The sequence below is a fragment of the Clytia hemisphaerica genome, unplaced genomic scaffold (assembly GCF_902728285.1).
Source record: "Clytia hemisphaerica strain Z4C2 unplaced genomic scaffold, Clytia hemisphaerica genome assembly, whole genome shotgun sequence".
Classification (NCBI taxonomy): Eukaryota; Metazoa; Cnidaria; class Hydrozoa; order Leptothecata; family Clytiidae; genus Clytia; species Clytia hemisphaerica.
In genome coordinates this window covers 1,939,018-1,954,923 of record NW_027103770.1, presented here as the reverse complement: position 1 = coordinate 1,954,923, position 15,906 = coordinate 1,939,018, and the positions used below count along the sequence as shown (strand labels likewise).

At 36.3% G+C, this 15,906-nt stretch overlaps 2 protein-coding genes across 2 annotated transcripts; both read right to left on the bottom strand.

The window, feature by feature from the left end:
* Positions 1 to 1,560: 1,560 nt before the first annotated feature.
* Positions 1,561 to 15,829, bottom strand: LOC136805932 (uncharacterized). Its single transcript, XM_067062520.1, has 4 exons — positions 15,636 to 15,829; positions 4,405 to 4,571; positions 2,693 to 2,746; positions 1,561 to 2,262 (listed from the first exon to the last, which is right to left on the bottom strand). Exons 1-4 carry the CDS (start codon positions 15,808 to 15,810, stop codon positions 1,981 to 1,983), a joined length of 678 nt encoding a protein of 225 aa, XP_066918621.1. The 5' UTR covers positions 15,811 to 15,829; the 3' UTR covers positions 1,561 to 1,980.
* On the bottom strand, positions 5,059 to 6,403 carry LOC136805931 (ankyrin repeat domain-containing protein 16-like). Its single transcript, XM_067062519.1, has one exon. It carries the CDS (start codon positions 6,357 to 6,359, stop codon positions 5,232 to 5,234), a length of 1,128 nt encoding a protein of 375 aa, XP_066918620.1. The 5' UTR covers positions 6,360 to 6,403; the 3' UTR covers positions 5,059 to 5,231.
* Positions 15,830 to 15,906: the final 77 nt, after the last annotated feature.

Below are 15,906 nucleotides of genomic sequence, written 5' to 3'. Positions count from 1 at the left end.
AAAAAATCGAATGTTTAGAGCCCGAAAACCCGGGCTCAAAACATTCGAAAAAGTCGCAAAGTGGAATAGACGTTAATTGCGTAAAAAACGCGGGTGACGTCTAGATAGGCTAGTTAGCGAGAGTCGAACCAATTTTAAATTTCGAAATACCGAAAAGAAGTAAGTATATAGGAAGCCAAAAAACGTCAGGGAATATTATTGTATCAATTTCACCCACATTCTCCCGTTCCTAACCAGGCAGGCGACAAAAACCCGTTTGCTGAATAAAATCTTTCTGATTGGATCCCTTGGATGCTTAAGCAACAAATTTGTATTGGCTTAGAAATCTCGAGAAAGCAATTAGTTTGCGCGTAATGATTTTGGGAATTCTATATCAAATATAAAAGACAAAGAATGTTTCAGATATGAAAAGAAATGAAACAAAACCCGGAAAACACCTATGCCCGGTTAAAGGAAGTAAAAACTTCTAGCCTTACGGGGCAAGCAAAATTGAGTCATTTGGAAGGCCTGTAATAGGCTTCAGAAGGCCTGACAAGTGAATTTGAGTCACCGTGATTGGCTTGGCGTAGGCTAAATGCGGTGATGGCATGGCAAAAACGAGTTATTGGAAAGTGTTCTAAAAGGCCTGTAATAAGTTTCAGAAGGCCAAACGGTTGGCTTAAAACAGATTTGTCATTATAGAAAGTCACAAAAGTCAGTGATCGCAGTAATAGTAATAGTAATGATATGACATTGAAGGAAATTAGGGATTGATACCCCGAGTTTCATTTTGTTAAGGTAGAGGTTGACTACGAAACCACAGGTAGTATATCTATAAAGAGCAAGAATCTGTTTAGAGGATGCCAGCAACCTGGGAGGTTGGCTGATTTGTTATTACAAGTTTGAACGACGTGGTTTACTAAGTCTACTTTGAAGAGGTGCTAACCAAAAAATACGATTTGAAGCGACAAGGAGGTAGAATAATTGGTTTCCGTGGCATTTTCAGACAAGAAAAAGACCATCCGTCTTTTTTCGGATACAAAAAAGAAGCATACTAAGATAAGTCACTTCCGGGATGGTTCCATTTCGTCTGCTTTTGGACTGTTTTTTTGTCGCACTTCACCGCACTTCACTAAAAAGGTCTAGAAAATGGCGAAAACGATGAAAAAGATGATAAAGTGAGTCTCATTTTCATATGTTTTATCGGAAAGAAAATTTGGCAGAGGTAAATTAATGTTCTTGCTAAGATCGATTTTTTCGGCCATCCGCCAAGTTTAAGTCCCACCCCAAATTTGCGCTATTTAAGTTAAGACAGGTGCTAATGAGGCCAAAAATATCCATCATCCGCTACATTAAATTCACGCAGGACAAATTAAATTTTTCCAGTCATGCGCCAAATTTGATTCCTGCAAAAGACTTCTTCCGTTATGGTAGCCTGAAAGCTAAATTTGGCTGGATACCCCATTGAGGCTCGGTGATGGGGAATAATTTCTTAATCAAACTTTGATGGTCATTGATGCAAACTAGATTATAAGTTTCCTCGAGATATAAATTTGACTAACGCCAAAGAGATTTGCCTGATTTGCAAAAAGATACTTCATCTTCTTAGAAACTTTTGAGGGTAACTATTTATATAAAATCTCACATTTTAAATTTTACATATAATAAAATTGACAAGGTCTTCCATCAAGATGATCAAGCGTCAACTTCGATGTCAGTACCATTCTTTACTTGGTGAATCAACGAATCATTATCAGGATTCGTATGCAGTTCATATGTCGCGCATTATTGGTTTAATATTCATGATGTTACAATTTAATAGGTGTAATCAACGCGATCAGAGGAAAATGTAATTTCAACCAATCATGTTTCAAATTCACACTACCCTATTACACTTTCTGGTCATCGCGTCAACCACAGTATACCTTACACAACATCATCAAGAATCGTAAAAACACAAATTATAGCAGTCGTGCACTAATTCAATGAAAATTTCATCACTCAAACAGATGAACCACGTTCCAAATTATCCATTTCATTCTTCTTATTTTCGAAATATCTTAAAGTCAGCTCTTCCATTTCAACTTTACTTGGCATCATGGGCGGAAGAGAATTTCCATTCAGTTCAACAACTAGGTTACCATCTTTTCGATATAATAAGTTTTTGTAATGGTATCTAGGCAACGCTTCTGATTGGACACGATAAACAGTGGTATAGTTACCATCATGGTCAGCGAAACGAGGTAGAAGTTCGTCGAACACCTTCGGTATCAATTCTTTGCGCTAAGGGAAGAAAAACAAGCAAGTATATTAGATAGAGTTAAAAGAAATTTGCTTAGTCTTGAAAGGAACAGAGTTGTAGAAAATTAGATATAATTTTCTTCAAAATATTTTTATTATTTACTTATTTTTAAGAGAAGCGTGGGAAAAAAGTTATTTTCACAAACTAATTTTCGGAGTTTATCAGTAAAAAAAAGAGGCTAATTATCTGTAATTTGTCCTTTTAAATTCAAGATTTCATCTATTCAATTAAAAAAATTGGAGTATCTGTTCTCCAAATTGGAGTTGCTAATGAGCCTAAAATTACAGCATGAATAAAAAACCACGTGTTAAAATGATTTTGACGACCCGTCGCCGAAAATTCGGCAAAAAAACACAAAAACAAAGCAGAAAGTCAACAATAAGAAGATGTGAAATTTTGTTTGGCACTCACTTGCATCATTCTGTAGACGGCTGTTTCGTCACCTTTTTTCGCTGTATCGATCAGCTAAAATAACAATAAATTATCTATCGTATTTATAAGTCAAAATTAAAAGCTCCGATTGCGGTATCAAATGCGATGATAAAATTGAGTAAACAAATCTTCTAGACCAATCCCGAACTTCTTTAAAACATCGAAAAATCAGACATTAAAAAACTCCTCGACATACATGCTTTTTTATGAGCATGATTAATTGCCCCAAAAACAAAGAATATGTCAAGACAATCACCAACATAGAATCGGCAACTGGTGGTATGCATTACCTGCTGAATTAAGGTTGGGTAATTGGATCCTAACCTAGGAAAGAATATCTCAGGATGATTTCACCTAAAAAGTTGTATCCATGATTAAACTGAAAACATTATTTCTATAAAAAATTGTGCAATACACGTTTTTTATAAGAACATCCAAAATTTTTGAAGCCTTCGGATGTTCTTTAAAATTTTTTGAGTTTTAAAAACGGTCTTAACTTGTCTAATGTTCTTATATAGTTTTTTCTTATAAAACAAGTGATACTTTTGTGGACCTACATGCATTTAACACATATATAATTTATATCTACGTGAGCATGAACGTTAAACAATCATTCAGAACACAATTGTGACGATTTATCAAAATTAGTCGTTTGTTTCTTATAAAAAAACGTTCAGAAACCAAAATTTCATGAAAAAATTTCTTGAAATATTCTTTCATATTCAAGACTTCGTGAGCATAAAAAGACATCTATCTCATCAAAAAATTGAGTAATTTGGCTTAGAACATTAATTGCTTATTAATAGTGATTCTTATAGATAAACATGCGTTTTTTTGAGCCGAAAAGTTTTTTTACAAAAATCTGCTTGACCCATCTTTTACCTACTTTCATGCAAAAAATCAGAAAAAAAACAATGACCCAATATTTCACTAAGTCCAAAAAACCCGCTTTTTAGCCGTTTTTTGGCCCAAATTTGCCCAAAAACATTCTTTTTCGAAAATCGGGCTCAGTCACATTCGAGGGTTTACAGTTATGCATCTTTGTGCAAAAAATCATAAAGAATCAAAGAGCCAATCTCGAGAAAAGCTAATACCTAAGTAATTGATGTGCTTATAAAAAAATATCGAATTTGGCCAGTTTTTCTATAAAACACGCCAAGCAACCAAAATTTCATGTGTAAACAAAAGTAAGCCCTTGTGAGCAAAAAAAACTTCTACCTCATAAAGAAATTGAGTAATTTGACTAAGAACATTGATGTATGCTTATTAATAGTAATTCTTATAGATAAACATGCGTTTTTTAAACCAAATAATTTTTTTTTCAAAAATCTGCTCGAGTCATCTTTTCACTATGATGGTACCCTACTTTCATGCAAAAAATCAAAAAAATTTAATCATCCAATTTTTCACAAAGTCCAAAAAACTCGTTTTTTAGCCGTTTTTTGGCCCAAATTTGCCCAAAATTTTTTTTTTCGAAAATCGGGCTCCGTCACATTTTGGCCACCACCATTTTGCACCTTTGTACCAAAAATCAAATGATTCCTATGATTCAATCTCGAGAAAAGCTGGTAACGAACGGACGGACGAACGGACAGAGGTGAATTTATAGGACCTTCACCCCACCGGGATAGGTCCAAAAACGTGTACATCTTCATCTTGAGGACACACGTTAAAAGAGGGGACTTGCTTACCAATTCAGTGAGCCTCGCTAGCCCAATCCCACGGCGATAAGAGACAACGACACGTTCTTGATTAACCAAACGATCAAGCAGTGCTTTGAAGAGCCGTCGACGTCGTTCTTTCGATTTGATTTCAACGCCAAGGATTTTATCGAAACATGCTTCCTCTAACCACTCAGCTAAAGGAGAAAAAAGTAAATATGTAGTAAATAGGAGGAAAATAATATTGTAGAAGTAATGTCTTCTAGCAGCTTATGTAGATAATTAAGAGATAATAAAGCAGAAAACTTTGAATGTGTGGATCCTTTCAAAATAGTTTGTAAAGTCGGTTTATTTTGCATATTATTTCATTACTACAAATGTTTATCTAAAATTAAGAAACTACACGTTCTAATAAAAAAACGTGTACTGTCAAGCAGAAAAGTGTGCGTGTATGAATACTCCCGAAATAATTTTCGACTTCGGTACACGTTTTTTTTATACGAACGTCCAAAATTTTTGAAACCTTGGATGCTCTTTACTTCTTGAGTGTTAAGCCTAAAAATGTTCTTAAAATGTTCTTATTTTTGCCATTTTCTGAGTATTTTTGTCCATTTTCCTACGAAATTCGGCGTTCTAGAGTCCACAACAAAGCCTTCAGATGTTCTTAACTTGTTCTTAACATTTTGGCCATCGAAGCTTTATGTTCTTATATAGTTTGTTCTTATAAACATTATCAAATTCGTAACAAACAACTAAACGACAAAGTATACAAAAAAAAATTCAACATTAAAAATAAAAATTATTAATATAACATAGAAAATTGAAAGTTCAAATGGAAAAGCACGGAAACTATTGCATTATTGGCTAACTAAAGAGCAAAATAATGACTTTTTAGTTTCCAAAAATTGCTGCATGGCAAAAGTGAAAGCATAATCAGCCGGCTGTTTCCCATGGCTATCTTTCAATTGTATACTTGCACCAGAATCTAACAAAAAGGAAACAATTTCAACATTTTTGCCAGCAAATGCAATATGTAATGGTGTTCTACGAAAAGCATCTTGACAGTCAATGTTTGTAACCAGAGGCACAATATATTTGATGACATCCAAATTTCCTTCTCTGGCAGCATAATGTAACGGTGTTAAAAGGTTTATGCATTTTCCTTCAAGGTCTTGGTTTTGCTTTTCAATCAGAAATTCGAGAGCACTAACGTGGCCGCTTTGTGCAGCTATGTGAACAGGCGCTAGACCCAGGTTATCTGTGTCCACCAAACATTTCTCAGAAAGCGATAGCAGTAATTCGATAATATCGATAAAACCAAATCGTATTGAATCGAGAACTGGAGTTGAACCACAACTATCTTTAACTCTGATATCCATATCCTCTAAATTCACTAAAAATTCACAAACATTTTTCCGACCGTGCATGCAAGCACTATGTAAGGGTGTTCGTCCATTCTTGCTTTTAGTTTTATAACAATTAGCATCCAAGCTTTGTAGATACTTCAAAATATGAATATGACCTTCACGACAAGCTAAATGAAAACCAGTCCATCCGTCTTTATTAACTCTATGAATATTAGCACCAAATTTAACTAAAATTCTCAAACAATCTACACTCCCATTAGCGCAGGCAAACATTAACGGTGTCCAATCAGCTCGCTTCAAAACATCAACCAGTGCACCACTACTCAGAAGCAACTCAACAATGGTATTAAACCCAAAACATGCAGCTTCGTGTAATGCGCGTTTCCCATCCAAATTTTTATACTCCAAGTCAGCATCTTTTCCGATCAAGATTTTAACAATCTTCTCATGGCCTAGCCTAGTAGCCAGGATTAATGGAGAGTCTCCAGATTTCTCATGTCTACAATTAATAAGTGTTGGGTCACTCTTAAGCAAATTTTCCACTTCATTGATTTCATTTAACAAAACTGCTTTCATTATGGGTAGGTTTTTGTATCCTTTTAGTATTTTCTTATTCATTTCTCTCCTTTGAAACTATAGATACAAAAAAAATGTTTAGTCCACGTTCACGTCATTTGGAATGGTATTACTTATGCAGGGTTCAAAATTTCCCCAGGAATTACCCTGAATTATAATTTTCCCTAAGGTGATTTGACATAAATGGCTTTTATCTTTATAAGAGAAATCTTAGAAATCTGCTTAAAATTTCATACTCTCTTACAAACTTATGGAAAAAATATGGAAATGAAGTTTCCCTGGTATTATTTTAAAGTAGAATTTAAAATATTTATAATCTTCCTCCAATTTCTAGTTTTCCAGGGTCTGTATAAACCGTGTGTAAGCATCATTAAAGAAATCACAGTTTGGGGAAAAACAAGATTTTTGGAGAACTTATGAAAATAGGTATAAAAAAGGAAAGAGTGATAAGCTAAACAAAGTGTTGTAGTGCAAATTACAGAATGGACTTGCAAAGAAAAAACTTTTTCGTTGACTGTATTATTGAAAGAAAATGCCTTTATGATAAGATGTCAACCATTAAAATTTATTCAATTAGAGGGCAGGGGCCAATATATACACTATAATCTAACATACCAAAATTAATAAAATGCAGTGTTCTGTTTTCCCCATACTCTTAATCATGCCATGGCCAAGAATTAGTATTTATTGTATCTTAAAAAGGAGAACGTAAACGTCTACACGTTTTCTTATTTATATCAACAACAATATTTCCTGACATGAACTGGAAGGTCGGAAACTCTTCCTGTGAAACAGCTACCGTGAAGTCGGGTAACTTGCAACAGTGGATGGAAACTTGCATAGCCCTCTAATGAATGACCTGGCAGGTCATTAAAATACAAAAATACAATAAAAAAATAAGATTCTAGAATGGTAAAGAGCAGAGCAGCGAGCGGAGCTGCGTAGTTCATTTGTTTTGAAATTTTGCTGCTTTGAATGGTCAGGCATTTCATGGCTATGCAAGTTTCCCTCCATTGATGCAAGTTACCTGACTTCACGGTAGTGCTTTTAAATCAGGAAGGAAGCATTTTTTTGGATGAGAAAGTTGGCTTTGAGCACTCCAGAAATGGCAGTGGAAGAGAAATTAAAAACGATAATCGATAGCTAATCGATACTCACAATTTTTTAGCACTCAATTAAATTATCATCATAGATTTTTAATCGATAATATCGATTACCGTGTTAATAATTGATAATATCGATTAATATTGATATAATCGATACCTCGACCCTATCGATTTTTAATCGATAATATCGATTAAATATCTAATTGATATAATCGATATCTTACATCTGATCGATATAATCGATACTCACAATTTTTTAGGCGTCGATTATTTATTGATTATCGTTTTTAATCGATATTTAATCAATCGATTAATTATCGATTAGCTATCGATTTTAATCGATTATTGATTTTATTGATTAGTAACGTCTGGTTGTAAAGAGCTGGATAAAGTAAATAGCATTCAACGGGTGGTGGTTAGGAAATTCACTGGAGAAGACGAAAGACATATCTGGACTTATTTCATTATTTCCAGGCTCTGTTCGTAGTTTTTCTGACTTCCTGGTTCTATGTGAGTTATTTTATATGCTTTCTAACTGACTGAATGACTTACCGAAAGTTAGCCACCGGTGGGATTTAAACCCACCAAATGCAAAGTTCCATCGTTTGAAAACCCAATGCCTTACCGTGAGATCGGGTAACTTGCATCAGTGGAGGCTAACATGCATAGCCCTCAAATGAATGACCTGGCTGGTCATTAAAATACAAAATTAAATCAAAACAAAAATGGTAGAGTAGAGCTGCAAGCGGAGCTGCGTAGTTCATTTGTTTTGAAATTTTGCTGCTTAGATTGGTCAGTCATTTGAGGGCTATGCATGTTAGCCTCCACTGATGCAAGTTACCCAATCTCACGGTACCCACTGCGCCATGGATTCATGCCAGGAAAGCGTTTCTGACGACTATTTATATCGTACAAACTACAGACCAGACTATATTAAGAGAAGAAAATCACAAAAGAGTGCTTTTTTCGAGCTCCAACCCCAACCCTAACCAGTTGGGTGTTTTTTAAGATAAAAACGGCAGTTATTAGACTTTTCGGCAATTTTTTCAACGATGAAATGCTGAATGAGCAAAATATGTTGTCCTTATAAGGGCAAAGAAGTCAGATGTGTTTGAAAATTGTAAAATTGCATCAAGCAATAGGTTTTTCGGATTTTAAAAGTGATTTTTTCAATTTTTCGTTGCTCAATAACATGAAAAAATCTAAAATAATTTGTAAAAAGATCCTGCATCGATGCCGAAACACAGCCAGAAAGAGATAACAAAACCCACGTTGTAAGTTTGACATATGAATAGATTTTGCTAGCTGCATTTCCAACAAAAACCAGCTGAAAACAAAACTAAACGAGGCACAGTGGGTTTTCGGCAATAATTGCCAAAAAGAGCACAATAATTGCCATTTTTATCTTAAACATCCAACTGTTAACTGATAATAATCCAATTCCTAGCCAATCTGATACGTAACCACACCCAAACCACACCCATACTCAACCCTACCAGGTCGCCTGCAGGTACTGACACTATTCCCGCACGCATGCCAGATCCGAAAAATAGATATATATCTTTGCAAAAAAATCACAAAAAATGGTGGAAACTTGAAGGTGGCCAAAAAAAAGTGACAAAATTGGGAAGTTATTTGAAGAACACCTATATCTGTATCTGGAAAATTTAGTTTTTGACTTTCATCCGGTGCACACAAAACAAGATTCTTGTTGAAGAATTTTTCGCAGGAGGATTATCTTTCTCAGATTGTTAATTTTCAAGCACATTCAGAGATTTACCATTCATGTAAATCAAGCAAAACTCTCAAAATACCACAAAAAATGCTGTACCAGTCGATCTCATCAACAATTGGAAGCAAGTACTTGCTGAACTAGCAGAAGAGGCCAGTAATGAAACAATTAGAAACTGCCTCAGACTCTACAATCCAGAAAAGCCAACTAAAGATAACATAAAAACCCTGAAATCATGCCGAAAGGATCCCATCATGGAAACATTGAATTTCCTGTCAAAAACAACCAACATAATGAACAAAGACGAAGCAATTGAAAAATTGTGTGTGGTCATACAGAGCTATTTTCCAGACATATGTCAAATATGCAACCAGTCATATAGAGTAAAAATGCATGACGATTCACTCTTACAATGCGGCTGCTGTGGACAAGAAGTCCATCGGCCATGCTACCTAAAACTGCTAAAGAACATTAATTTGATTGACCAAGACGAGGAATTGAGAGACTTAATCTACCAAATATCTGGTATGTTTTACCTTTGTCAACATTGTCAGGAAAATACAATAAATTTTCCACACAAAACAACACTTCCAATTCCAGTGTGAATCATGTCAACATCAACTCTATCCAAACACCTACACAAACAATCAAAACTACCAACACCACATTTGTCGCAAACTCCCCACAACATACACCTGTATCTTCACCTACCAAAAGTATTACTGACCTCTCATCAGACACCTCAATATCCTCCACTCGACCTCGATCAAGATCTCTTCCTCCAACGCCAAGGAACCGATCACTACCACTAACACCTAGTGTTATTATAGACAACAACAATGTAAATACAGACAGAACCCTTGATGGTGTTTATCTAGGAAGAACTGACTTCTTGAAGAAAAGATTTCAAAGACAACTTGAAAACAATACTAAGCTTACATCAGACTCTACAGTCCCTCAATCATCTGACAAATCAAAAGATGAAACCGAGATACACAACACACCACCAACCTGCCGATTTTATGTCAAAGGTAAATGCAAGCACGGTATTTGAGGCAAGAACTGCCAGTACAACCATCCAAAAGCCTGCACCAAACTCGTGAAACATGGAAACAAGGGTCCAAAGGGATGTAATGCTGGAACTAAATGTAACCAATTCCACCCAAGAATGTGCTCTTCTTCAATCAAGAGAGGTGCATGTTTCAACACCCATTGCACTTTTGCCCATGTCAAAGGTACTCAAAAGAGACCAGAAACTCCAACAAAGAGTCATGCTGACACAAATGATTCCTTGGATTTTCTCAAAATCCTGGACAACTTCCGTCTGCAAATGATTTCGTTCATCAACGAAAGTCTCAAACCACCACCACACACCCATCTCTCTTAAAATCTCCAACAAACAACAACCACCCGCCATCTACAGGACAATTTTCTTCCAAACCACCAATCAACAAGAACCCTGCACTAACAACCTTTGCTTTCTTAAACATACAAGGTTTATGTCCACAAACCGCACCATCTTGTGTTCCCTATATGAGAGATATCTTGACAACTGAAAATCATATTTTTATTGGATTAACAGAAACTTGGCTATCACCCAACCACAAAGCTGGAGAACTAGAAATCGAAGGCTACACCTTACATAGAAAGGACCGTGATCGTGATAAACCCAAACAAGGAAGATACAGTGGTGGTGTTGCCTTCTATCTGAGGGATGACATATCTCTATTGTTCAAACCCCTACTAATGAAGGACTTCTACTTTACTCTGAAGATCTTAACAACAAACCCAAATCACAAACCAGATGCACCAGAATTCGCAGAGCTTATATCATCAATAGTATCAAAGATTGAAACTCTCTATGGTTGCTGTCCTTAAAATTTTTAAGAGTGATCTGTCACAATGTAAACATTTGCGGTGATTTTAACATTCCACATACACTCTCAAACCAACAATGGTATACAGTGAACTGTGACAGATCACTCTTAAAATTTTTAGATGAATTCGCACTACAGTTCAACCTTTCTCAAATTGTGAATAAATACACACACACCAACAGAAATATTTTAGACTTTCTTTTAACAAACAATACAGACATGATCTTTAACTACCAAACAACACCAACCATATACTCTGATCACTACAACATTGAGGTTGTTACACATTTATCTTTTAACAAAACTAGAATTACTGATGATACAGAAAAAAATTTTAACAATGACTTCGACAAATTCAACTTTTACAATAACAAAATAGACTGGGAAAACGTCAATAAAACTTTGGATGATATTGATTGGGAAAATATTTCAAAAACTTATGATTCTAACCCTGATGAACAATACAATGTATTCCTTGAGAAATGCATTGATGTTATCACCAAAAGCAACATTCCTTTACGAAAACCCATAAAGAAAACAATTATTCCAGGCGATCATCGAATTCTCATGCGAAAAAGAAATAAACTGAAGAAAAGACAGCTCAACAAGAACACAAAGTCAAGATTGATTGATATCGAACTAAAATTACAAAGCAGCTATGCCACGAAAGGTCACCAAGAGCTAGATGCAATCTCCAAAATCAAAGTGAACCCCAAATTCTTCTACTCTTACGCAAAAAGATTTTCTAAAACCAAACCTAAAGTGGGACCATTATTAGATACCATCACAAATAAGCTAACAGACAATAACCTTCAGATGGCCAATATACTTCAAGATCAATATAAATCTGTATTCACACCACCAAAATCACATTGAAAATCCTGATCTCAATCCTTCGCAAGTTACGGAGAAACTTGATTATTTTGACCTCACAGGACGACTTTATTAGAGAGATACAAACCCTCTCTTCAAACTCAGCTGCCCAGATGGCTTTCCAGCTATATTTCTCTCAAAAACAATCAGCTTCCAAACCACTCAGATTGTAGTGCAGACATTCTTGACAAAGGTTCACTCCAAAGATACTGAAAAAAGTTACATCACCCTATTTCAAAAAAGGAACAAGGGGCTGAAAACTAACGCCCTGTCGCGCGTACATCACACGTCACTAAGTTTGAAAAGATTTAAGAAAAAATTTGCAAGATCATCTGGAAAGAAACAACCTCTACAACAGCAACCAACATGGATTTAGGTCAGGAAGATCCTGCTTAAGCCAACTGCTTGCTCACACTGAATGTCTAATCCACTATATTGAAAATGGCTACAATGTAGATGTCATCTATCTTGATTTCAGTAAAGCATTTGACCGTGTTGATCACTCGATACTGCTACAGAAGCTTGAAAGAAATGGCATTCTATCATGGATAAAGTCATTTCTTACAGGGAGAACACTGAGTGTCTCTGTCAACACAACGCTATCCAAAAATGCAGATATCATATCCGGGGTGCCTCAGGGTTCTGTGCTAGGTCCCCTTCTGTTTCTTGTAATGATACAGGAAATTGATGAAGATATATACAACGCTGTCCTGTCTTCATTTGCGGATGACACCAGCTGAGGAAAGCACTGGGGGAAGTCCAACTTCTCCAAAACGATCTCAACTCAGTATATAAATGGCAGGTCAATAAGAATGGATTCATATGGAAAAAAAGCGGAAAATCATTTATTATGATACTCGAGATGGACCTTGGAGTTCTCAATGGCCGAACAGGCAAGGCGGCCAAATGAAGAGCGGCATTCTTTTCATTAGTGAACTCTTCACAAATTCACCAGCCAAGAAAAGCTTCAAGGTGCGGGGATACGTAAAGTCGCCGTGCAATGAATGGATCAAATTCGAACTATGTATGGAAAAAATCTGACCTATTCCTGATCTCGAGATCAAAAAAAAAAAAAGTCAAAACCAGTAGGTAAAAGGTGCCATAGCCCTTGAGTACAGGCGGCCAGGGTTCGATTCCCACTCACGGCAGTTCACTTGGCAAGTGAACGTTCCTTCACCGGTCAACCCATGCCATGTGAGGGGAATTGGGTAGTCAGTTCAAGGTGCTGACGGGACTCTCATTAGTAAGCGTCTATAGTTGCGAGAATAGGCCTCTAAAGCCTCCTGCAACTCAACCAAATAGAGAGATGAGCTACAATCAACACATCAAAAACCAAATCAACAAAGTGAAATCTATCAGCTCTTGGATATTTCGTACTTTCAAGACAAGGGACAAAGATGTCATGTTAACCCTTTGGAAGTCACTTGCCATTCCACACCTTGACTACTGCTCTCAACTATGGTCTCCATCAAAGAGATGCCTCATTCAAGAACTAGAGCTGCTACAAAAATCACTCCTGAACGGTATCCCCTCGTTGAGCCACTTAAACTATTGGGAAAAATTGAACCAACTGAAAATCTACAGTCTTGAAAGAAGAAGAGACAGGTACAGAATCATTTACACGTGGTGCATACTAGAAGACATTGCCCCCAATTTCAACTATAATGACGAGGCAGACGGCGTGCATTCTTACACAAATCAGAGACTGGGTAGAAAATGCAATTTGAAAGCTATAACACAAGTGTTTCAACCGGTATTCCAACGAAGCCATATTTTGGTTTGTACAGAAATTTCGCCCGCTTAAATCTAAACAACAAAATGGTCAATCTCACTAAAGCAAAACATTGCGGCCACGGCATTTCCCTGGATAAAAATTCTGGTCACGTGACCATCTGTGATTTTAGACCAATGAAAACGCTTCATTTCCCCGGATTAAAGTTGTGTCTACACTAACACGCGCGAAATGGCTAGAAAACGAGAGAAAAAACCGGGGGTCAAATTAAATTTTTCTTCCTTCTTGCGGCAAACATAAAAGACTTTAAGAGGCCATTTATTTAAGAAAGGGGTGTTATATCATAAATGAGTTATGTAAGTAAGTGATATGTTAAGTAACAAGCTCATTAACAATCTTATTTTGAAGTTTGTTTTTAAAAACAGAACCCCCGTGCTATAAGATAATCTCATTTTCTTAACTTATGGACCCAATTGGAAGTCTTTGTAATACATATCATTTGGCAGTGTAGTTGCAGCCTATACAAGAATTGGAATCTAAAGTCTGAAGTCGTAACTCCTTGTCAGTGACCCCGCAGAGAAGTTTTTAGTTGGCAGAGACTTACTTTAGGTTGGTTTGGAAATCGTTTTATTTTGAAATGTAATCTTCACTTTAGATGAATACTTTTATTTATTTGGATTCATGAATGGTTCAAGGTTTGTTTACTTTTTATTTCGAATTATTTCACTGATTTATTGAGCTGCAATAGCTGAATGAAAAACGAAGATTGTTGATAGTTATCATCGTGGCCTTGGCCGCCATTTTGAATTTCGATTTTTTTTCTCCTGTACTCGGCAATTTAGAGGTTGTTCGTAAAACGCGATTTGGCTTACGCGTAACACTTGTGATAAATGTCAAACATAAAAATATCTGGGAGAGGTTGTCTCTCACAAGAAGAACCAAGGCTCTTCAATGTTCTGCCAAAATCCCTTAGAAACCTCACAAACTGTACCAAACAAACTTTTAAACAGCATCTTGACCAATTCCTCAGTACACTGCCAGACGAACCGCTGCTTCCTAATTATTTCAACTTAGTTACTCTAACCCAGACCCGATCAATCGAACTTGTCGAACCAATCGAACAATCGAACTAATCGAACTCCATCGAACGATTAAAGTTCGATTAAATAAATTAATCGAACTCTAAGATCTTTTAAAAGATTGTGAGTGTTCGATTAAGTTCGATCAATGGGTTTCGGTTCGATCAGTTCGATAAACCAATTTTGTTCGACAAGTTTGTGCTGCTCCGCCACCGTATATTAGCTTCTTTTCAAAACCAAATTCGGAATGTAAATCGGGAAATTACTTCCGATAACGGATTACACACCTTTTCTGTATCCTTTTAGCGCCAGAAGAAGCGGTTTGTTGGGGCGGGCATAGTATTCCGCCACTCGGCCGCGCGCGAAATCGCAACAGAGGGGCTACGGACTTTTTTTCCGGATAGACAAATATCCGGGTACAATAAACATCAAGCTGTTAAGTCCGGGAACTGTCGAAATTGGCAATCGCGTGCCAGGACAAAGTATTTGCAAGCGAGGGAAGATATGAGGATTTTAATATCATCGAACTAATCGAACTTTTTACTGACCGAACTAATCGAACTGCTGTTGCTTCAAAAATTGTGAGTGTTCGATTAGGTTCGATTAATTTTTTTAATCGAACTTTAATCGTTCGATGGAGTTCGATTAGTTCGATTGTTCGATTGGTTCGACAAGTTCGATTGATCGGGTCTGGTCTAACAGTACAACAGTAATGGTCAATCATCGGATTCAACGAATTGGATGAGTACCATAAAGTACATTATCAATAACGAAGTATCACGAAGCAGCACGAAGAAGTATGTAAGAAAATTATGATCAGCTGTTATCAGGTTACAAATAAGATCGAAATAAAAAAAACTTTTTAGCTAACTAAGGCTATCTATCTATAAGTGCTTTTATTTTAGCTCTGGCTTTTTACCTTCACTGTAAACTTGCGTTGGAAAGTTGTTCTTCCATTTGGAAATCCATTTTCTTTTGATTTGATCAGGAGCAGAAACTGAAATGCACCTGACTGTAGTAGATACGATGTTATTTTGTTGAAGTTTCACAAGGCAAGAGCAGCGTGCCCCGATGCCCCGATAAAGCGTCGCCATTTTGAATTTGTGGTGAACAGCACGAAACTTTTAGTTTGTACACTAAAAGCTTGATACTGCGCACGCGTAAATGCTGACCACATTTAGTTTTTTAGC

Coding starts and splice junctions, on each gene's coding strand:
- LOC136805931 (XM_067062519.1), bottom strand. CDS start 6,359: ATGAATAAGAAAATACTAAAAGGATACAAAAACCTACCCATAATGAAA.
- LOC136805932 (XM_067062520.1), bottom strand. CDS start 15,810: ATGGCGACGCTTTATCGGGGCATCGGGGCACGCTGCTCTTGCCTTGTG. Junction 4,572..15,635: donor AACGCAAGTTTACAGTGAAG/GTAAAAAGCCAG, acceptor TTTCTCCTTTAG/CTGAGTGGTTAGAGGAAGCA. Junction 2,263..2,692: donor CCGTCTACAGAATGATGCAA/GTGAGTGCCAAA, acceptor TTCTTCCCTTAG/CGCAAAGAATTGATACCGAA.